The sequence below is a fragment of the Gavia stellata genome, chromosome 10 (assembly GCF_030936135.1).
Source record: "Gavia stellata isolate bGavSte3 chromosome 10, bGavSte3.hap2, whole genome shotgun sequence".
Classification (NCBI taxonomy): Eukaryota; Metazoa; Chordata; class Aves; order Gaviiformes; family Gaviidae; genus Gavia; species Gavia stellata.
Window position 1 is genome coordinate 32,398,121 of NC_082603.1, and position 24,383 is coordinate 32,422,503.

The 24,383-nt window shown below is 40.7% G+C and overlaps 1 protein-coding gene across 1 annotated transcript; it reads right to left on the minus strand.

The window, feature by feature from the left end:
• Nucleotides 1–466: 466 nt before the first annotated feature.
• LOC104264771 (E3 ubiquitin-protein ligase RNF170) lies at nucleotides 467–23,700 on the minus strand. The gene is given in 7 exon segments (XM_009821973.2): nucleotides 467–1,168; nucleotides 2,234–2,344; nucleotides 2,827–2,900; nucleotides 7,020–7,128; nucleotides 9,574–9,599; nucleotides 22,133–22,256; nucleotides 23,539–23,700. Coding segments are annotated over 7 exon segments (912 nt in total). The 3' UTR covers nucleotides 467–862.
• Between the last annotated feature and the right edge of the window lie 683 nt (nucleotides 23,701–24,383).

Consider the following 24,383-nt stretch of genomic DNA (forward strand, 5'->3'; position numbering starts at 1 on the left):
ACTTTCTGCTATTTATATCATCAACGTCAATTTGGCCTTGATCTCGCTGGCTGAACTGGCACCAAGACTTACAAGGAAATCACAAGGAGTGTATGAAGTCTAGAAAGGAAACAAACAGTCCTGCTGACTTTGTTAAAGCTTAGATGCACAGAGTTCAAGGAACCTGTGTACCTTGCATAGGCTTATATGAGAGTTACATAGAGATTGTTCACATTTCTTGCATGATTTTTTTAATGCTTTTCTCCCCTTGTACTACTTGTACTTTATAGTTGCATTTTTGTTCCAAGCCAATGTTACTACCAGTTTCACCTTGACCATTTTAGAATCAGGACTGTACTTGCTGCAGAGCTGTAAAAATCTGTATTCCAGTGGATGTGTCATCAGCGGTGATAACACAAAGCACTGATACGAGATTTTCTAGTGATACTATCTAACATGCCTTGTGTTATATAAGACTTAGCAAATTGTACAGTTTGCTAAGCTCTCAGATTAAAATTTTTTCAAATTGAGCCAAGATGTAAAATGTTAAAAGCTCAAAGAGTTCTAAAACTCTTCAACTGCAAGTTGATTGGCATTGTAACTTTAAGCTCTGTTCATAGCTTTAGGTATTTTCAATTCAGGCACTTTGTACGAAGATAAGTTACAGAAAAACGCAGCATGAAAGAGTCTAGCAAGTATACAGTGTAAAACTAGCCTTCTAAGCGCTTGCACATCGAATCACTTGGCCATGCCAAGTATTGCTGAGTCCTGCTTCAGCCTTTGTCAGCAGCAGAATGACAAATCCATCATACGCTGCCCCAAATCAAAGAGAAGCCTGCCATCGCTTGATGAAGGTTGACCAAGGAATCCATGTTTGAGTCAGTCAGGACTCCGACAGCATGCTCTGAGCTGCAGACCTTGCCATATTTACCCCATTAGATGCGATTTGCTGACAAATGTTTATCATGCAAATTAAAAGAAGGGAAACAACCACCATGTCGTCAGCTGTTCCAAGCGTCCTACAGAGAGGCCCAGGCTTCATGTCAAATGGAGAAGACAAGCATATGATAGTTCCAAAGGAGCAAACAGCAACCCTTAGGAAAAAAATCCATACGAGACCATCCCAGGTGAAGATTCCTCGCAAGGCAAGAGTCAGGAATAACGGCATGTCATAAAGGTAATCTGCAAACTAAATATTCAGATGAGTTACGCTATTGTGCATTCTGATGCATGCAGTTCGTTCAGCTGAATGTGTCTCAAGCACTTTTAGATTCAAATCTCTTGAATGCAGAAGCTTTCTGTGCTGTCCAAATCCACCTACGCTGTTCAGTTATTTCGCAGGATCTAGAGGCACACTTGTAAGAGGCATCCCCGCTCCCCAGCACTTTGAAAAGAAAGTATTATGCTTGACATTGAATCCTTTGGAAACTGGGCCTTAATGGCTGCACTGAGTATACGCCTGTCTTTAAAATCTGGCATCAAGTGTAGGCTATGAATGCTTGAAAATGAGGCCTCAAGTCTCACCTTGGTGTGGACAGGACCCATAGGACTGAGTGATTATTCCCCTTCATTAATGCGAGTTTGTTGGGTTGAAATATAATATTCCCCTCCACAGTGCTTAGTTTAGTCCGTAGAATGAAACAGACCCCACAGTCCTTTCAGGCCCCCTACCAGGATGTGACAGGAGAGGAAGATTTGCTTTGGTGATACTCTACACGCTGTCAAGAATGGGCCTGACTTGTGCCTTCCGCCCTCATCTTTCACATCATTTCCACTGCCTGTCACGTCTCTGTACCAGCTGGGACTCCAGCTTTAAGAAACTGCAGAGCCAGTGTGGACTGTTTGAATTTGGCAATACCCGGGGAAAAAAACAGCTGCCTTCTAAGCTGGAATCTGATTTGAAATTTTAGAGGCATGTTAAAATCCTGGCGTTCAAATCTGAGTTCACATTTGAAAGTTCCTGCCTGACCATCTCTAGTCAGTTCTTCTTTGCTTCCTGTATTTCATCCCACACTGCTTTCTCCTCCCTGCCAGGATGGCTGCAGAAGGACTCTCAGCTGGCAACTCCAAGAAGCACCTTTACTAGAAGGTGCTGGACCCAGCAGTGGATGGTAACACTTCCACTATGGTATTGCCAACAAGTGCATAAAAAGGTAATTCACAGAATGATATGAACTAGTTCTCGTTGCTGGGTGTCTTTCAGTCCTCTATGTGTTATGCAGTACTAGGTAAATGTAGATTTATAAATACTTACAGGTCGAGGTTGCCCTGAGAAACGCTTGTTGTAATCTCTAATGTCATGTACAATTTGTTTACTTGACTTATCTTGTTGCTTTTCACAAGAGATGTTATCCAGAAGAACCACCTTCGTAAGAAAAGATCAGCATTAGCACGGTGTATTTTAATCTGCCGTATAAAGGATAGCGTTCTGTAGTACATGTCTCTCCATAGTCTCTCTTTCTCACAACTGGACCTTTGTCCAGCTCAGGCAGTTCCACAATAGCAAGAACGTTTTCCTTTTATAACCTGCATCCAACCTTCCAGTACAACACGCAGCCTCTGGCAGGGTTTAGACGAGATTAGGAACTTCCATATTGTTTTTTATGGAAAGTTATCCCAGAGATTCAGTAAACTATACAGAAGTAAAATGCCAGAGGCCTGTTTAATATTTCACAGATTTTCCTGATATGACATGTGTCAAATGATAAATGTGCATGGCTGCAGGGTCATTCAAGTCTCGGTGGGTTTTGAAATGCTGTGGAAACTTAGAGGATAAATAAAGTTGATCCTGAGAGCTCAAGCTTGTCATTTTGTACGTATCATAATGCAGATGGAGGTAAGTCTTACCTTTTGTCTGCAGAGAGGGCAGATTATTGCTGCTAGCTGGGGACTATGTTTCCAGTATGTGATCAGACAGGAACCTACCAAAAAAAAAAAGAAAAAAAAAGAAAATATATGAAATATATTTGAGGATATTTAATGTTTGCAAGGAAGTTATCAGAATTAATAAACCCTCTTTCTACAACTGACTGTAAAAATGAGCATAATTCTTTGCTTTCATTTTAATATGTGGTTTTACTCTGCAAAGTGACTGTGTAAAAACGGAGCCTTAGCTCTTCTACGCTGGTATACCCGGAGATACATGGACCTCCTCAGGGAGACTTCGATTCAGTTTCTTTTCCTGTGGATAGCATCTTATTCTTTTTGATTCTTCTTACCCAGACAACTGCTAACTGATTTCCAAACACAACATCATCTCTTCTTATTCCAAGGTCTTAGGTGTGAAAGAGGGCAGAGTCTGAGGGCAGTAAGATTAGACTGCACATACAACTGACAGCAGTGGCTGACATACGTGAACGTCAGTGCTGGCACTGACAGCAAAAACAGCAAAGCATAAATAGCATCTAATCAGAAGCAGCACAGCTTGACTTTCAGCTCCCGGGCACAGGGTGCAGTGTGACAGGTCAGGGAAGAAAATCTCTCAACATTTAAACTGATCAGATTTGACAAGGACCCCAGTGAAAACAGGAGCAGAACGCTGCGCTGCCATTTTGATGGAATTGTTTTATTGAACTGAACAATGCTCTTCGTTCTTAAAAATAGCCAGCAAGTAGTTTCTTGTAAGCAGTATTGTAACAAGAAGTCTTCAGGAGCCCTCAGTGCAGGGTTTTTCTGCACCCAGACTTGCTTTGTCTTTTGCCACTTAAAAGGGGAATATTGGAGAAACTGTGTTTGAAATCAAGTATAAAAATGTTCATGAAGCTATCAGTTACATCTTATATATTAGGGCTAAGGGTGTTCCATTTGGCCCAAAGATATTTTTTACGAACCTCGCTCCAACTTGTGCTTTTTACTTCTGTTTTCATTTGAGTGCAGGGTTTTTCTTTATGACTCTTCTACTTTTTTTGCACATACAGACCAGTTGTCTGGGCACATGGCTGTGTTTATATCTAAATCCCCATGCGGTATGGATAAACTCAGTCTGGCAGCCAGCTTCCAGCTTTCACTTGAACGTCTGCATTTGACAAACATTGCGCCTGACTTCAGGAACTGCTTCAACCCGCTGGGTCCAGATCCTGCGTCGTGATCCACAAGGCCTTACGGCTGTGCCTGTGCTCAGTCCCAGGGATGACAATGGGGCATTGATGGATCCCATAGTTCTTCAAGGGCTTTCAAAAAAGAACCCCGTAGAAATTAAAATTAGCTGCATGCAGGATCCTTTGTTTAGTAGAACAGGAAAGGAATGACTCCTCTGAAGTTGACCTATTTGTGCTTCGGTGCATTTTTCATAAAACAGACAAAATCCTGTTTTAATCTAGCCTGCTACACAAACCTTCTGAGGGAGTCTGTAGGTTTGTCTAAAATACCTCTGTGGTTATTGTTAATTAGAAAAAAATAATATTGCTCAAGGATCACTTTTCAGTTGAACTTCCTGAACATATGGTTCAAACTGAAGCTGAAAAGGAAAACTTCAGGACAAACTGTATGAATTACTACTAATAATAAAATCAGACATTTTTTATAAGTCCACATTAATCTTCTTTAAAAGCTCTGGGTTGACCACATTTTTTAAATAAAACTTTTACCAGAGCGGAATTTATTAAGAGAGCTCAGCATTGCTTTAGCTCTGTTCCACAGGGCATCAAGAGAAGTTTTATTACTGATTTCAGTCACAACAGACTTAGATCTACACAGAATGGTTTTGATAAGCCCAATGTAAAGTTTTATTGGTTTAAGACATGAAAAACAGACATGTTACAGAGGCTGCTTCTACTATATAAACATAGTCATAACATATATAATGCATTGCACTGGAATCAATGCTTCAGAGTGTAAATGATGATGTACTTGAGGAAAGTAAAGCCTAGCTAAATATATACAGCTAACGATAACAGTATATACCAAGTTCATATATGGCACTTCTTGCAGATCTTGAAATAAAATAAAAATAAAGTCCATATCATTATGTCATATTCACAGATGGAAAAGGGAAAATTAACCAGAGAAAGAGGGATGTTGATGATCTTTGTTGTTATGTCTATCTTTGTACTTGAAACTATAACTACTGTGACATTATTTGAAACACATTTAGAGGCCATATGCTTACTGTTTGTCCTGGAGTGAGTTCTATTCAAAGCATCCTTTTCCTGTATGTTATAAAACAGTGTTATAAGAACATGAAAATAAAGTATTAAATGGTGTCACTCATGAAGAAGACGAGCCCTACAAAGTATCCCTAGCTGTTGGTGATCCACTGGTTTGTTGTGGTTTCAGAGGGTGGAGATAGTGGCAGTGGTGATGAGGGGTTGTGCTGTGTAAACGCCAGAGCAGTAGAAAGGAGCTTTATGGTTCTGACCAGTGTCTTCTGAGGTGTCTTGCTGGTGCAGTATCAGATAGTACTGCCTCCAGCCGCCTGCCTGCCCCTCTGCCAGAGGTGTTCAAGGAACGTGAGGATGTGGCACTGCGGGACGTGGTTTGTGGGTGTGGTGGTGTTGGGTTGATGGTTGGACTTGATGATCTGACAGGTCTTTTCCAACCTTAGTGATTCTGTGATTCTGTGATTACTGATCACATGCTGCACAGTAGCCCTGAAGTACCTTCATGGGCAGTTCCAGCCTCACCAGATCATGAACTCCAGTTCTCCTCTGCCAACCCTGCGGTGGGGATGACAGCATTCAGCAAGGAACCTGATAAACAGCTGGGGCAGTGAGGTTGTAAACTTCACCTGTAAATTCACTGGACGATGTATCTTGGAGGTCTGAGAGAAACAATGTTCAGTCCAAGTATGCTGGTGGCCTTATCCTGCTGCCTTGCAAAGCAGGTGCAAAGCTCTCACTGGCTCTACTGGTGCATAATGTGGGCCTTAAAAATCCTGACATGCCCTACATAAATGCAATTATGAACATAACTCCCTCCACTATTCCATGCTTCATCCTTTTATTCCCTTTGAAAAATTTTTTAAGTGTTGTAATCCTAACCATATGGCTTAGCAGCCTCAAAGAAGGCATTTAGCAGGCACCTTTCTCTAGAGAATTATGGTTTTACGTAGATTATCCAGTGACTATAGATGCACTGGGGGAGAACAGGAGACCACACCATGGCCAGCCTTAACAGAAGGACCCTCTAAATTTGGATCTGCCCCTTTCCTGTTAAGACTGATCCTGGACTGGAATAAACAGTTACTGAGCATGCATCGTGTTGAGATGTCTGAACATTTTTCCCCTGTATGACCACACAGATTTACTGCAAAAACAATAAACAGATTAAAAGAAGGTTTATAGATGACTAGAAACTCACTTTTTGAATTGGTTTATATGTAACTTCCACTTTTTTTTTTGTGGTTTAGAAAGCTTTTACAGGACGACAAACCAATGTAATTATGCCTTCTTGCTCTAGATCACTTCTGCTCTATTTTAGGCAAATGTTTCACATGGGAAGCGAGTCTGTGGAACAGAATCAGACCTAAGCCCAGTATGTCTTACTCACAATTTTCACCAATATAAATACAATCAATCAGAATTAATTTTATGGGATAGCTGGATTTTTATGCTGTTGATTAAAAAGACAAGCTGTCTTCCCAGAAGTGAGTTCATGCTTGAAGATAAGACTTCATGTTTGTTACATCTTGAGCTTTCACAGTTACAAACTGTATGATTATTAGACTGTTGATTTTTATAACAGGGTTTTTTTGCATAGCTGAATACAAATTGTGTGATTTTCTGGTGCATTTTACCCATTCCATGAGTTTGTGTTGTAATTTAACAGTATCCTGGGAGATGATCTGTTATTTCTTGTTGTCTTAAGACTTCTTGGGCATTTAAAAGTGGCACCTTGTAGATGTGAAAGCAATGAGCAAATAAAATACTGATTTTTTGGGGGATATAAAGATGGGACTTCTCCTGCTTCTAGTGAGAGCACTTATTTAATTCCAGGGAGAAGGGCTTGGTCCTGGTTCTTACATAGGACTTGAGATTTCTGTAAAGAGAGTGCTTTATTTAGTAGACTGTATAAGCACCGCACTGTCAATCCAGAAAACTTACCACAGAATAAATGTCCACAGTTGGTTTCTACTGGGAGGGTAGCTGTCTGGAGACAGATGGGGCAGCTGAAGTCACTGTGATTACTGGGTTGCCAAATTTGGACTGATTCCTGGAAGAGAAGTAGTACAGAGTCTTCAGTAAATGAGTATTTTGATTGACATATACGGTTCATTAACAATAATTTACTATGATTAACAGAGAGTCACAGAAACTAAGTATAGATGTTACACATAATTAATCGTTACCTCAGCAGATGATGAAAACTAGGCACAAAGAAATGAAGCGCTTTGTGTAATCCTACAGCAAGGACCAGTGTCAGAGGTAAGATCATGACGCCACGTTTCTGCTTCCAGTGATATATCCACACACCACTGGATAATATTTATGTTTTTGAAAGCCGGTCGAGTTTGCACCACTGGCTTGTCTAGCTGTCATTACTAATCAGACAGCACCTGAAGTCTGCCTCGGTAGCTTTTGGATCTTTTTCCTCCTCCTTTGTAGTCATGTCTATCACTTAAACGTACTGAACTACAGACCAGTGCATTCTCTGCCTTCCTTGGGTGGCAGAATGGTATTCTTAAGTGTGTACCATAGGCTATGTAATGAAAAGACTCCTTTAGTTAAGTAAATAAATTGCTTCCAAACAATCCTTCCCTTTGCTTAGCAAAGTCTATAATTAAGAGTAATATTGAGCTTTGTTTTTAGAGTGGGAAGATAAGAATTTTGTAAGCCTCTGAAATGCTAACAAGGCATTTTGAAGCACATCTGTATTATAATACTTCTCCAAGGGAAAGGCTGAAGGATGTACGTTGGTCTTCCAGGCTTGGCTCCTAAATCATTGCCTGAAAACAGTAAAAATCTATTTGGCGGTATATTCATCTATGCCAGGATTGTTTGATACAGTGGGAGATAAAAAAACCTGTTCTTACTTGATACAGCTTCCTTACCACACTGAAAGTTTTAGCTGCCTTTATTATGATGCCTCACATCATCTGTAATGGATGATGGACCTGCCTGCTTTGTCTTAGCACACCATGGAAAAACTTGCATTTGAGCATATGTTCGATTGCCATAACCACAATGAGATCAGTCTTTGAAGAAAATGTAGTAATAATAATGTGATTAGTGTCCTTTCTTTCTCAAGATAAAGTTATTTCAATGTTTCTATTTGTCCCAGAAACAGAGGAGCACTTCCGAAATTGGGAGGGAGCTTCCAAGGAAGTTCCTCCATTTTAGGGCAGAGTTTTGAAGGTTCTTGACTGTCCTCCACTGACTACCCATGTTTAGCAAGGCTTAACAGGAGATGGTGTCAATTACAGTTTTATTTTGTATTTTGATCAAAAAATTATGAACTTCACATGTTTCTTAATGACCACAGAGGTCCAGCGTTATATGGAATGGGTTTTATTTCTCCATTGCTGAAGTAAGGCATTCAGATGAGCTGGTGGCGTATTTGGGGATTACAGTATCACTGTATGCTTGCTGTCCCTTGTTGCCCAATTTGGATCACTTATTTGTTTTTCAGATACCTGATTGGCATCTGTCTACATGACAGATGAATAAATACACTTCCAAGTATTTGACCTACTTATAGAAGTTTTGATAAAGAGAAAAATAATAGGGTCTATATTTTGCATGTCAAATACTAGAAGATCCAGAGTGACTGTAAAGATTCAAGCTCATTTGACAACAGACAAAGATTTTATTTTTATTTAATGTAATCATTCAAGAAAGAAGAGAGAGGTCTTCACGTAGGTCTGCCAAAGGAATGAGCAGGAAACTGGGTCTTTTGCTGCAGCCATGTCTAAAATGACAAGCTCACCAAATTAGTAATTTTAAACCAGCATCTTTAACACCAGTCTTTCCTTCCTATAAAGAGGATCTGTAAATAAGAAGAACCGGAAGTTTTAAAACAATGTGCTGTAACTACTGGAAAAAGTCTTCCTCCTTTACGATTTGTGAAGTTATAGATGTATTTGTTTCTGATTCTCAACAGAAAAATTTCAGATGCTGAAGGCTTTTACATTGTTTCCAGATTTTCCTCTCTAGGCACTGATAAAATTATCTCCTGCTGAGATAACAAGCACACAATAGCCCAACAAAGCTGGGATGGCTGGATATGAATAACTAAAACATAACAATGATCAGAGTCAAGTCCAGTACACCAACAGGTGAACACCAGGGAAGCAGGTTTTAACACAATGCTACCTAAAATTCATATGGCGCATCACATGCCTATATTTTGACTTCCCATGCCATTGGGGTATTTGCAGATTCGGAAGAGCATTATTTCAGCTGATACAAGCTGTAGTAGTTTTCGTCAGCTGAGGAACAGCCCCAGAGCATACATAAGTCCATTAGGTATCTGCTCTTTATTTTTGCAAAGTAATAATACACACATTTCTTTAGCTTTCTCTCATACAACAAAGGGAACCAAATGTGTTTCTGATTATGCAATAGATACTGAGTCAAGGGAAACCCAGCATTCCCAGACCGTAACCGATGGAAATTGTGAAAAGCTCTCTTGCCCTCTGCAACCTCAACAAGTTGAAACGGCTCGTGTATTTTGTATTAGAATGTGTTGTACAATAATTAACTTACTATACGACTCCTAGGGGACAAATGATTATAGTTTTTTTCCAGATGACTCATCTTCTGCTGACTTAATGAGCAAGCCTGCAGAAACAGAGTTTGTGCTGTTCAGAAAATAGGAAGATTGAATGTTGCTGTATTGCCATATGATACCAGTTCTGGCTGCTGAGGTAAGCTACCCCACGAAGGGGCTGGAAACTTGTCAGCTGAGGGCAAGTTGCTGTTGAGACCTTGAAAATGCTCTCAGAGCATTTCAGTTAGAGTTAGGACTCTGAATTAAAGCAAAGATCCAGGCAATGATCCTATACTAATGACACTAGGTGAAGAATACGTGCATGTATACGATGAAGAAAAATAATTCAAACTCAGTACCATGAAGCAGCATTTTTTTATCTTGTAGTCTCTCCTCCTACTGAATGAAGCAAGGTGGGAAACTCAACCAGCTCTGGCAGTATGACAAACAGGTGGCAAATTTCGAGGGAAAAAACCCAGGCAGTTCTTTGCATTTACAATTAAGCAGGGGACGTTCTTGTTATGGATGCTAGAAATTTCTGAGTTCAGCAGGTACTGGGCATCAAGTACTGTCCCTCTGACTGAGGAAGCTCCTGAACCATAAGTTGCTAGAGAATGAAAGAGTATTGTGGGGAAGCAGCATCAATGTTTCTTTATTCTTCTGCAGGCATCCATTGCTGCAGAGAGGGCAAGATGGCCCTGGTTTGACCTGGTATAGCCATTTTTACATCAATAGAGCATTTAGCGGGAAAAAGACACTCGGAGTCACCTTCAGCAAAGATATCAGTGGCTTAGTCTTGTCCTGAGTAGATAGGCTAGGAAAAACATGCCAAATCTTTCATTTATTTTTAATAGATTATGTTCACATAATCAAATTTCTGATTTATTTAGTCCAAGCACTCAAAATGGTGTTCGAGTTGGCTTTATATAAGGGGACCGCCCAGCTGGATCTGATAGAAAGAGAAGACGGATGATATCTGACATAGCTATAAGTCTGCCAGAATTAATTTACCCCTTCCAAAATCTTGAGCCAGCCTTTGAACATTTGAACTAGCAGATGGAATTAGAGATTGAAGTAGCGATTATGGCAGTTAGTATTTGGTGTCACGAGGCTGTGAGGTTTTGATGGCGTTAAATAGTCTTAACAAAATGAAATATTTAGTGTGACTTTGCCTAAAACGACAGATCTTTAGGGAGCTTCCTCTCATACAGTAGCTCTACGTGTAATTAGAAACAGTAATTAAAATTGTCGTTCCTGTTAACATCTTAGGCTAGAAACTTAGAGAGTGCCCATAAAAGTTATTATTTCATAGCCTTGTATTTGGATCTTGGTGTCTATCTCACCTTTGAAAATCCCAGGCCTGGATAATGCCATGCTGATACCGTAAAGCAGTTTCGATGAATAAAAAGGGGACTATGGAAGATGTCTATGTAGCATCTGGAAATTATGCTCCTGTGCCAGGAACACCTCTGCTTTGGGAAAAGTGAGGCAAACTTGCACCATTTGTCACCAGAAACATCATGTTCCAGTAACTGTTGATTAGCTGCAGTCAAATTAAGGAGTGCCACAATGCCTAGTACAGAAAACCAAGTTTGGAAGTTCCTTCAGGATTCATACTGGCCACACTGGTGAGGTTTGAAATGAGTCTGTTCCCAAGTCGAAGAGACAGAGGGAAGCTCAAGAATTCCTCATACTTCACAACCACAGTACTCCCATTGTGTTACATGAAGGAAGATACCCAAGTCAAGATTTTCTGTACGATTTTCTTAATAACATTTTGAACATCTAATGTTAGCTTTTGTCTAAGATTCATCTTCAAAAACCCTAAAATATTGGTGGTTTAGCCTGTATGTTCTTGGGAATCACGCTACAGCCAGAATGGGAAAGTTCAATGTATAGTCCAGTAGAAGTCAATTTACCTCATTTGGAAGAAGTGGGGAAAAAAACCCACCCAAAGTTCAGAAGCAAATTATTCTGATAAACAGACTTACAATCCAAAGATCCAGAGAAAGCCTTAAACTCTGCCACCTCAAATTTTAAGTGCCACAACACCTATCTTTTGGTTAATTCCCTAGTCCAGAGTTAGACTCCCGAGCACCTTATACTACCGCACAGAGAGAGACTGAGACACGTAAGGATTATACCCAACTCACCCAGACCAAGTACTGGAGGTGCCCACTGCTAGCCAATGGTAATACTAAACACATAGGTTGTGTCTAAACTCTCACCGTTTGCAAGGAAAACCCCATCATGTCGTGAAGCTGGGGGACCCAGCATCCTCTCAAGTGCACAGGAGTATTCTTTGAAAGAAGTGGGCAGGGCTCAGCATTTTCCAGGAGCAGCACTGGTCACCTTTTAAATAATTTTCCGTGGTGAAAGCTTTCCCCACACAGGGCATGCTGGCATAGTGCTTTCACTGACCAAAGACATTCAACCCCCACATCCAGTGAGAAAGCCCTCATCGCCACACCAATGGAGACCATCAGCAGTTTTCACCAGACCAGGCACCTATATTAGATGATGGACGTAAAGTGACTTCCTATGTAAAAGTACTGAGGGAAAATGAACCTCCCCGCTTTCATGAACTAGCAAGAAGATAGTAGGTTGCATGTACTGTGACATATATGCTCACACATGACGGAAATGGCTTTTGAAGACTTACTTACATTAAGATTACAGGAGTTGCAATGGATGACGACGTACAGTGCTTCTTGTCAAATTTTAAATTTGCTGTTTGCAAAGACCATGGGAAGTTTACACGCTGATTTCTAAACACAGTTTCAACTTTTTCTAAAATCGGGTCCTTATGTTTATGTTCCTTTCTCAGTGAGCACCACAGGTGTTACGTGCTTTTGGGGTCAGACCTGCCACAGAATTCTCCATGTAGGTACCTCATCAGGGGCCAGGCTTTGAAACTGTTCAAGCCCAGAAGTTCCCTGTGTGACAGTCAGATTTTTGAGAAAAAGGAGATCTTTTCAAATCTGGACACATCTTTTGGCTTAAAATGAAAGCTGAGCATTTCAGAAAATAATTTTGGCAGAACTCTGCAAAACCAGGCCTATTGTACTAAACCACAGCCACTAGTTTTGCTACATTTTTAATACTTGCATGCAAAAGAAAGGCGTGAAGTAGTGATCAGATTGTTGATTATGAAGCCAGAGGCTCCTGGGTATAAACCTTTATCTCTGTGACACAGCTCAGCTCACAGCATCTTTCCGTTCTAAAGGAAATTTAGTTTTAAAGCATCAGTGGTGAGTCCACTCTTACCAGCATGTTTGAAGAGAAGGAATGAAAGTTTAAAAAGCACTTAGCAGATTCAAGTGCTAACAAACATTTATTTGGTTTTCCATGAACCTGTGCCATTATTTAAAAGTAAAATAGACCTTGCTTTGAGGTTTAAACTTGTTAGGAAGGCATGATACTGTGTGACCTCTTGGTCAGATTCCTTTGATAGGTGAGCAGCTGCTCCGTGTCTCAATTACAAGGCCAATTAAGATGATCAGGGAGGATACACTGGACAGCTCATTATTTGACAATACATATTTAACCTAATCACAAGCAAATTAAAAATACGATATATTTTAAAGGGAAGAATTGATTCATGCAAATTTTCCAAAGTAATCTAATGATTGAAAGTATAAATAAATGCTTCAATTATTTATTCATAATCATTCTAATGAACACTTCCTACCGTGGTTCAGAAGACCTACATAAAGTTGGGCTTACCATTCCTCTTTCCAGAAATGTCTGAGAGGAGCTGAGTAAGTTACACCCGCTGACAGTGTCGGTGTGGAACCATTCATTAAGGCCAGCTATGCATCTTTGTCAATTATTAACTTAGTTGCCCAATCACAAGGGTCTGTTAGGTTTTCTAAATTACGGTTATGAAAATGTGGTGGGGTTTTTTTCCCCTCAAATAAAGTGTCTGCTAAAAAAACAGGAAAAAAAAAACAAACAGCTCGCCCTTTCTAAATCAGTCTTCTCCCTCCAAAAGTTGTTTAACACAATTTAAAAGATACCTGAACCCAATAAAAAAATTGCATTGCTATTTTTAAATATTAACTTGATCAAGGGCACACTACAGGTATTTTGATCATCTGATAGAGTAGCATCTTATCAGTACTGTGAAAGAGGCTTAAAACTTGCCAGGCACTTGTAATACTCTGGAATTGCATAACTGCAGAATTATATTGTGTAACACAATATTGTCCAATTAATTAAGTGTAGAATTTAAGCCGAAGGTCTAGTATGCTGAAATAATTTTAATTGATAGGCATATATATCCTTCATAAAGTATTTATTCTTTGTCACGCTCTGTGGTCCTTAAGAAAGGCTTGATTTCTGTAAAGATTGTTCTTCAATTTACTGCAGCAAAATTAATAAGAAGACCTGTTAAGGGCTTGGTTTTGTGCAGTGTTAACCATCCTGATCCTGACTCAACAAGGCATTGAAGCACATGCCTCATTTTCAGCCCTCAGGTAACACATAACCTCTTATGGAGGAGTGGAGCAGGAGTCAGTAATATTGGAATAGAAATATGCTTAAAACAAAAATAATGCCCCTGGCATTCCTGCTGAAGCACTGATAAGCTAAACAAAGCACTTTTCAAAGACTAATAACCGGATGGGATTTGTACCATAAACAATGCTCCTTGTTAGTCATCAGTCCCCAGGGCATCTTCCTCACTTTGTTACAGATAAATTGGCAACAAATGAAATACTGTTTGCGATTTCCTGCCCTGGGTATGCAGGCATGCTCGCGTGCTAGCGTGCTAGCTGTCATTTATTATTTATCCAAGTATGTATACAAATCTACAGTGTGATTTAATTACTTATTAAAGGTGCCAGACTGACAGATGCAGAAGCTTGAGCCGTTTCTTTATCCAGAGAACTGACACAGTGTAAGCAGTGGCATCCTCTCCAGGCTCTTCTAGTAAAATGCATCCCCCCAATGGACTCACCAAATATCTGAGCATAGCTCTTTCCCTCCAACCTTTTCCCAACTACTCTGCTCAACATCTTAAATTCATAAAGGCTGCTAACAAAGATGTCAGCTATTCCTGTGATTTTTAGACAGGAATGTTTATACACTGGAAAATTGGTTGGAACACATTAAATCTATTTTAGCTAGGCCACGCAAGTATTTGATTAGTACTAACTCAAAAAAGGATTTGAATGGTTTTAATAGAGAGGTGAAATCCCCTCTAACTAAATAACAGCAAAAAGATTATAGACGTTTTGTAAAGGTGAAATGAGCCCAGAAGATTTCCTTTTACTTGCCAGGGGCTGTAGGCATAGTGCTATGGCTCTTTTGCAGTCACTTATGCCTTTACCTAACAGGCATGATAGTCTTGGAAACCGGATGCTAAATTCTGCATTGCTTCAATAAGCAGGATTCTGGTTTCATTTTTTATGTCACTCTAAACCTATTATTGCCCAGCTATCATTACAGTTCAAAGCACTTCTCCCCACCCCCAGGCACAGCTAGATGGAGGACAGCAGGGAATCTGCAGTCTTCTCGCACTTTCCTCAGCGCCCATTCTTTAATGGGGAAACAGATTTTATTAGGCTTAACTCACTGAATTTGACCATACCCATTTGCCAGAGAAAGATTGTTAAATAATAGCAAGGTTCCCTTCACATAGCTCCAGAATACTTTGAGAAAGATAACAGACACCAGAAAAACCTCTTAAGTTCTGTGAATCTATATGTTAAATCAGTAAAAACATGATTGCCTGTGGCCAGCCATTCCTGTTGCCTTGCTAATTTTTCTGCTCCCAGTACATGCCTGAAAGTTGCAATCCTGGATCCATTTTGTCTAATTGTAGGTTGGGCTTTTTTGATGCTAGATCTTTGGTTGAGGCCTTAAAGCACAACTACGGTGCAAATAATACTGTTTACTGATAATAAGCTTGTCATTTTGGCTTTGGAGTTTGAGCTGGCAAACACTGACGTGCCCGAGTTATTTTGCAGAGTCGAATAGTCCCATCAAAGCCACGGGTCTTTTCATGCCAACCACTCGTATTATTGCATTATTAATTCCCAATTTTACAAATAATGTTTCTTATTCTACTCCACAAAAGCCTACCTAACCAAAAATTGGGACTCAGAAGTAAGAAGATGGAACTGAGAAGTATAAAGATGTGAAATAACACTTCCTGGCAGTGTTTTGGAGCAGGGCCTGTGTAATGGCATTTGACACAAACCAGGGGGTTTTCAGCTGAGATGGAGTTTTGCATCATGAACTCTCAGTGTGTCCCAGCTGTGACCTAATTCCATCCTGGGATGTAAGAGTGGTAGCTGCTGGCTGCTGGCTATGTAGGCAGGCTTTACAGTGTTCTGCTAAAATGAGGAGCTATCAGAACCGCTGTAAACCCAGTTCCTGTGCAAGAGCAAAATGTATCAGACCAGCTGTCAGTGAAGAGCATCAGGAAAGCAAGAGAGAAATGTCTTCAAATGGAAACAGAAGTGAACAGCTAGTAAAATCAGACAATCGTAACTTTTATCTTAAAAAATGATCCAAGTGCAAAATGTAATTTTGTTAGAAACGCCAGTAAAAAGAATTGTAACCTCCCTGGGACTGCTTAGAGCAAGCAATCTGCCAGGAAGAGGCTCAACCCCCCCCTGCTGTAGGAGTTGGCTTTCACTGTTTGGAATATGCTGTATCAAGAAAATCTTAAAATATGAAAGAAAATGTGTTCAAAATTTTTAGGCAAATTGAAGCTTATTTTCAAAGGAAAAAAAGAAAAATGGCATTGATATAAATGTTGCAGTGAGTATCAGAACAATTCATCTTGTGCTTTATAGCTATAGCTATCCTGCTCTGTTTAGCTATGGTTGGCTTTTAGACGTTTCTGTGTTATTTAATAGCAAATCACAGCTATGACATTTTCACCTAGTGTTTCTATTTTTGAACACAGACTTTTCTTCTTCAACTAGAGAATACTATTTAAATACTCCATTTAAAAACATGTCTTTTAGTAATTTTTCACACCAATTTATAGATGTTGAGAAAGGATTACTCTTTAATAACTTAGCTGTTATTTTTCCACTTAAAAATAATGAACGAGTTAGTAACATTTTATTCAGTGACTCTTCTATACCGATGATAATGTTTCTGAATAGTAAGACAATAATAGGTACAATGGAACATAAGAGTTTTGAAAATTGATTTGTGTTTAGAGAGATTAGATATTACCAGAATTAGTTTCTCTGTGCAAGCCTACGTACCAGTACCCTGGCACAGAATCAATCTAAAGCGATTACTTCTCTTTGGAAATTAAGTTTGTGAGCTGAAAAAACCACACTCATGACCCTACTCATGGAGTAATCCCAGACTGTGGTGAATACTGGAGTATTTGGTGCACAATAGTAAATAAGCGCAAGGATATTCTCAGGATCAGAATCTACAAACCAAAGGGTCTTGCTGGGACACAAAACCACCCGCCAAACCGGTGCCTTAGTCAAATGAAGTCACAACATCGCCCTGCCTTTTCAATGCACCTATGGAAACAGGATTTGAAAGTGAGAATGTGGATTTGTTTGTGACAAATACGTCTCTGTCATAGTTCATATCCCAGTACTGAATTTTTTGTTACGGGCACCAGCTGAAATTGTATCTGAGAAATTTAATACATGTGAACTTGTAAAGCCGGGAGCTGCTACCATGACAGTGCCAACAGTTCCATGATGTCGATTAATGTCAGCTAGCTAATACTGGAATTGCCAAAGCCCGCTTTCACTTGTGACCTTGTTCACTGAAAAAAAGATAAGAGTACTAAAATAGAAGTGCAGATATCTGTGAGAAAGTAATCAAAAAGCCAAAAATAGAAAAGCATAGACATGAGATTGACAAATGCTAGACACGCAACCGAGGCAGCAAGAGAGCATGCTAGGAGAGAAGGTTGCAGTGACAAAGTGAAGTCTTGTTGAGGAAAAACGATGTTGTAGAGGTGTAAATATTTTATCCTGCTCGAGTCACTGTTCATAATAGTTCCCAATCCTGAGATATTTTCCTGAGATGTTTTCCTGAGATAATTGAGGTAGATCATTCCTTAAAGATGTTCATCGTTTATTCTCCTGCCGTATGAAGCCAAAAGGTACCAATTACAAAGATCTGGTCACAATCTTTTTTATACATGTGGGTAGTTATTTTTCCAGCTCTGACCTGCTTTGTTTCCAGTATAAATTTTTATGGAATGTAATGAGGTATGATGACTTTTGACTCTGTGGCATTATTTCCACCTTTTCTCTAACCTCCCCCCCCCACCCCCGCCATGGGAATTACATTATACTAAAGCAGAGATAATCCGTCATTCTCTGCACTCCTCTTTTCCAGTTCTTTAAGGAGTGGCCAGGTAAGGTAGTCCTCATACAGTCTATCTTGTCTTTTTCAATGTGACCCTGCAAATTGAATTTCCTTTCCCCGGGAGAATTTAGAGACAGTGCACTGGTCAGAGACACTCACATATATGATTTAAAAAGAAGCCACATTTCTGCAGAGCCTCTGGCTCTGAAGAGTACCGAGGCAAGTAACTTAACAGTTGCTTCAAATCAAGTCCAAGCAGCCTCTCTGTCCATTCGGCTCCTTTCCCCTTCTCTTCTTTCGCCAATAAAAGATAAAAAACTGTCTAGGTTTTGTTTATGTGTCTTACGCATGAGATAGATTAATAATAGATTCCTACTTTGCAATTTAATATTCGCTGTAATAAAATGTGATCTGCATAGCTCATGTTAACAATATTGTTAAAGCAACATCTGTTTCAGTTTATCAATGACTACTTCACTGACATATGATAAACCTTAATATTTTTATAAGTACTTGCTATTTTTTTCTGAAACTACTATAATAAACTAAATATACTAAAATAATAACACAATAATTGTGTTGTTATTGTTATTCCATGTAACAGGTGTAGATGCATTTGTACTCTATATACACACTCACTGTATCACATGGGCTAAAATAACTATACCTGAAATTTTGTAACCAGGGACTTCAGAATTACTCCAGTCAAAAGAAAATTAACTGTAAGACAGACTAGAAATGCCAGTCCAAGCCTTCATGGTTTTAATGCAATGACTATTTCTTACCACCATTAAGTCTGTGGAGATCAAAGAAAATGTTCATTGAGTTAAGATGTGCTAAGAAAAGTGTAAAGAAGAGCATAAATGGCTCAGGAATTCCAGGAATCCCACTGGCTTAAACAGTCTTTTATTAAAAGCAAGTGTTCTCATAGTTGAATGACTTCCAAGAAGGGCCTCAAGTGATTCCATCAAATGTGAAAATACTTGAAAGATGCTTATTCCATGTGAAAATATTTCCACCTTTCAGAAAAGCCTGAATACAAGACTCCTTCAATGAATATACTCTTGTACAAGGTATTAATTTTCAGAATTAATATACAAAATATGCAGAATTCCTACTATTTTTGATAGCAAATAGATTATAATGACTTTCATCTCCTATAACAGCCAGACAAAATATTTCAGAGTATTTTACAAAATAGATATTTCAGCTATATAGTGAAAAATTTTACATTCATCATCATGACATTGCTCCCATTTCCCTCAGGGCATAACTGACCTGGAAAGTATCACAGAGCATCTCAGAGAAAAAGCAATGGGATCTCCTTCAAACACATCACAGCACAGTTAGTCAGTCCTGTTGGCTAACTGGGCAGTATAGACATCCCTATATACCCTATATCTTCCTACTTTCTTCTTACCTAAACCACCAATAACAGTACCTCCTGCCCTCACCAAAAATCATACAAGTGCATGGACCAGAAACACTGTGAAATGGTCAGCTATGCCAGTAGTATTTCAGCCACCAGGACTGTCTCTTTTTATGGTTCCTGGTTTTATCCTTTCATGTCCCCAAGCTGTTTTTCTCAGATAGAAGTAACGAGGTAAGCCAGTACCATGTGCCCAAAGAGCTCCTTTTCAGATCATGGTAACATTTTCTCTGCACCTCAACCACTGCCTGCTCTGGGAGTTACTACTCTTGTAAAATGCAATTCATGGCAAGATTGGAAAGCAATCATGAAATAAGCCGTTTCCCCACCCCGCCCCGTTCTTACACCCCAACGGAGTAAGCAATGAATTGGTATGACTCTTAGAGCTGACACAAGTCTGTTGGGTAACTTTCTAAGGAGCCATCAGGCCCTGGGGGTACAGCAGTAATCACAAGACTGTGAGTGCTGACTGCCAGTGACCTGCAGTTTTTGGAAGCCTGGTCCGTCTCTTATGCAATCAGGAAACACAAACTTGCATGAGACCAGCAAGGTACTGATAATCTTCAGCCAGTCAAATAACTTGGGTTCACGTTAGAATCATGATTTGTTTTTTATTTCATAGTTTAGGATTTTTAGGTGTTTAATTATGCTTAATAATCTTTATTTGATTGTAAGAACTTCCAAATTGGCCACATTTGGGGAACAGACAGATAGCCAATGCCTTTTTCATGAAAATACAGTAACTTCCAACATAGACAGAGCTTGATTCAAAAGGAAGCGGGAGTGTATATGCCAGGAAGATGTAACAGATTATGACAGGACGTGAAGGGACGTGAGGCCCTGGGAATACAGCAGGTATCAAATCAGTTTGTATCGTGTAATAATTAACTGCACATATTTTGGCAATTGGTTAGTTTCTAGTTTCTGCATCTGAAAAATTCAATATGCCTCAGCCCCACAGAGCATCGTGAGGCTTATTTGATGCTTCTAAAGCTTTCGTAAGATGCTTGGGAAATGCAGACTTTCGTAAATCATATCAGCCAAGCTACTAAAAAAAAGCTGAGGATCATTTTTCATCTCATGTATTCTAATGGCGAGAAATGTGCAAGTTACATAACTAACCACCAAGTGTCACTGTTTGATATTTTTACATTCTGACGTCTTTGTTCCCAAGTGCTTAGAAAATCCCTTTTAGATGCAGTCCTGTAAATGAGGATTTTCCAACAAGGATATTTTTAAACTACAGGAGACGTGCGTATCTACCACACAAGGTACGGGAAAACTCAAGGGTCTGGATAGGTGGCTTTCTTGAGCAAGCCACCAAGTAATGTCTGAACTAAATATTGTTCATATTACTGGATATAATAATGTAAGACCCGTTGAAAATAAAACATAAACTTAGGAATCAGATTTTATTTTTAAGTCTAGCAATTTCAATTACTGCAGCAAATGCCATTCTTTTTTGTTAAGAAAGGTAGACAACCCTTACTGGGAGATTGTCAGATGCTTTGTCAAGAAGGCAAAGGATGCACTGTCAAAAAGAGTGAACACATTTTAAGTAAGTTCCTGTTGTGAGAATTAATTTAACCTGACTTTAAAATGTAGTAACAGCAGACATTAGACATCAGGAGATCGAACTGCAGTCCTGGCGTGACGTGCCAAGCTAGTCTTCCCTCCTTCTAGAATACTAATACAGGTCATAATCTTTGACTGGCACAAAACCAGAATTGGCTGACAGACATTCATGTCAGCTGCAGGTCATCAAGAAATTTCCAACCAGGCTTAAAAAATGAAAAATAAAAACAAACTACCTTACTTTACATAACTTACATAGCTTTCCTTTGTTACTACTTCTTCTGCCCCTCAGCTGAACTCTAAGCACAGCCTGCCAGTGCTGTGGTGTTCCTGATGTGTCCCTGTGTAGCTGCAATTGGAAAGATGTAAAATAGCTGCACAGATCTCCACATACATTTCTATTGTAGTTCTCTGTAGAATCTGGTATGCTCTAAGTGTAACGTTCCTTAGAAAGATCCTTGCTGCGTGCTAATACTGGTTTATCTGGGTGAGTACTCAATCATTCGGAGTCAGCTGTTTGACTGGCTGGTCCATGAATGCAACAGCCAGGAGTCCATGGGTGAGCCAATGTCTTCTGACATAATCCCAGACTACCAAACCCATACAGCCTGCCTTTTATTTCAAATGAGTGCCTCTCCCAGACCTCAGCCAAGCTCCCTGCACTATCGACAGTCTGTAACACCTTTCCAGCATAGCCATCCCTTATGAATAATAATTTCTAGATGGTTTTGAATGAGGAGCAACACTGAAACGGGCATTAGCTCTCTGGTGGAAAACTGTTCTCTGCAGTAGTTTCGCATGTACGGAAGACGACCCTGCTGAAACAGAGTATGTTGTCAGGGCCCTGAGTGCATGAATAGACCTTAATGGCCTCACTTGGTGCCTCCATCCACACCCTCTGCCCATAGGCCACTCTATTTAAGCTCAGCCCTAGGCCTTCAGCTGAGTCACAGTCGTGCCTGTGCCTGGCCATGGACTCCACTGAGCTGGACTGTGACCTGTGGACTGAATTCCCAGCTTGACCTCAGAACCACCTGATGATCATGGCACTGTGCCTGACCCTGACAAGCGGTTTGCCTTCCGGACTTTAGCTTGTACTTGCCTCATCACCATGAACTTGCCTGACCATCTGAACTCACGGTTGAACATCCCTGGACTTGCCCTGCTCACCTTGCTCGCATACTGTGGGATGGGGCCCTGGTTGGTGAAGCCTCTGCCTTGCTGGCTGTGTTCTCGCTTTTAGCTCCATGTTCCCTGGAAAGCAGCTGGCTTTTGTTGCTCCCTGGCTTATGCAGCATAAACTCAGGAAAAAAGCAGTTGCCTATAGAAACTGTATAAAGAAAACAAATATGTGAGAGGTTGAATCTGCAGAGAAAGTGCATGCAAAATCAAGAAGTTGGAATGCAGAATTTATGTTTCTGTGAAATGGGTCGGAGGAAACTGGGTAAAGGTTGGTAGGAAGTGACAGATGCTAGGAGGTGATACTTTCTGAGAAGCAAAAGGACATAAAATTATAGAAAGGAGAAACAGTAAGGAAATGAAGAGGGGGGAAAAATTAACAAAAGATAATAGAAATTATAGAAGAGCAAAATTATTTAAAAACTACAATGAGCATACTCAACAGTACAAATCCTAGCACAGAACTCCGTGGGATTTTACTGTAAAAACCTTTTATTCTTTATTCTATTTTTAATAAGGATTTCTGATAATCTTCCATGGCAACCAAATCTCTTTAAGAACCTTTGGTGAAGGAAACAGTCAAAGGCTTTCCAGAAATCCAAGTCCACCCTCGAGCCTTTATCAATTCTGGATAGCACCATAGGGGGAAATAGTCATGTAAATACTGTCCACCACAATTTTAATCTCTGTGAGTTAAAGTAGAATCAGTAACAGAAAATTAAAGCATGTATCTTAAAGTAGAATAGCTAAAAAAGAAGAGCATACGACGCCTGTAACAGCAGTTATTCAAATTGTTTAGTCCTAGGCTGACCTACATACTGGTGTGTTTAATGCTGTCCTGCACATTCCAGTAACAACAGGCAATGTTAGAATCTTCATAAAACAGAATAAGCTAACAAAAATAACGGTTCAAATAAATTAGTAAAAGAGGCTGTGGGAGAGAAAAATTACTGAAGTTCTTGTGCTGAAACAGCAGGACGGAGTAATCACACCTTTTTAGGGGAAGGTACTTAAGACTTTTCTCTGGAGTGTTCTGAGGTAGGGTATTATAGATAACATGATCCTGAACGAGGCATACGCTAGATCTGATCAAGTAAGCTAAGTTTTTCCTATGAAACAAATATAGTAGAGGAAAACAAGTGAAAGAATTTTGGTGTGTTTCTTTCTGAAACAAAAAGAAAGATCAAACAAAAAGTACTCCTACATTTTAGACATCATGTAGTGAAATACGTAAGATGAAAAGAACGTGCTCTCTGCCTGTCTGGTGGTGTTTGCCGTCCTGTGCAGGCAGCCATTCAAGGGCCACCTGCGGAGACCTGGCAGCGTGCCCTGCGCAGAGCTCTCAGGCCTCCTTCAACCCCTCGCTGACTGCGTGAAGACTGCCACCCGTGAGACACTGGAGTCAGGTGGGGTTTGGGTAGTACTAACAGCAGCCTCGGAGGCTGAGGAGAGTTAAAAAAAAAAAAAAAAAGACCACTTCAATTAAAAAGAGGTAAAACTGCCATAGGCTTTCTCAGTCCCACCTGCGCTGTTGGACAGGGGCATGTTGCCACACCTCCTGGGGAAGGGTTAAAACAGTTGCTCATCGGCCTCGTGCTTAAGCACTTTCCATCCTTCGCCTCCCCAAAAGAAGGAATTTGTATTTTTGCCTCATGTAACAGTGGTGTTTTTAAGCAATTCTGTATCGTGCTCTGAAAACAGCATTTGTGGCTGGTACAGGTACGCTGACCTACCTACACCCCAGGAATAAACCATGCCAGCAGCGCTTCACCCCGTGACCTCCACAGCCCGTCCGTCCCCGGCCTGCAGCAGCCGTGACCGCCAAACGGCAGCCGCGGCCTGAGCCGCCAGGGCGGGAAGCGGTAGCGGCCGCCATGTTGGGACGGAGCGGCACCTCCTGTGGGGAGTCCCCGGCCGCGGAGGGAAGGTAGGGGCTGCACCCGGTGACTCCCCGGCCCACGCTTCACCCCACGGGTAGGTGACGCGCTCCCGCCTGGCCCACACACCCCGCTCCGGGATCCGCACGGAGCGGCGGCTGCCGCGTGGGCCGCTGAGGGGGGACTCCCCACCCCCCCGAGTGTCCCCCGTGATTGGCGCGAACAGGTACGCCTCCTCCCCCGTGATTGGTCACACCCGCTGCCACTCCCGGCGTTTGAAGGCATGGGCGGGCGCTGACGTGTACGTCCTGACAACACCCCCGCCCCCCCGCGCGGAGGTGGGCGCCGTGGGCCATTCTGTCACGTCAGCTGCGCGTTGTTGCGGGCGTAAG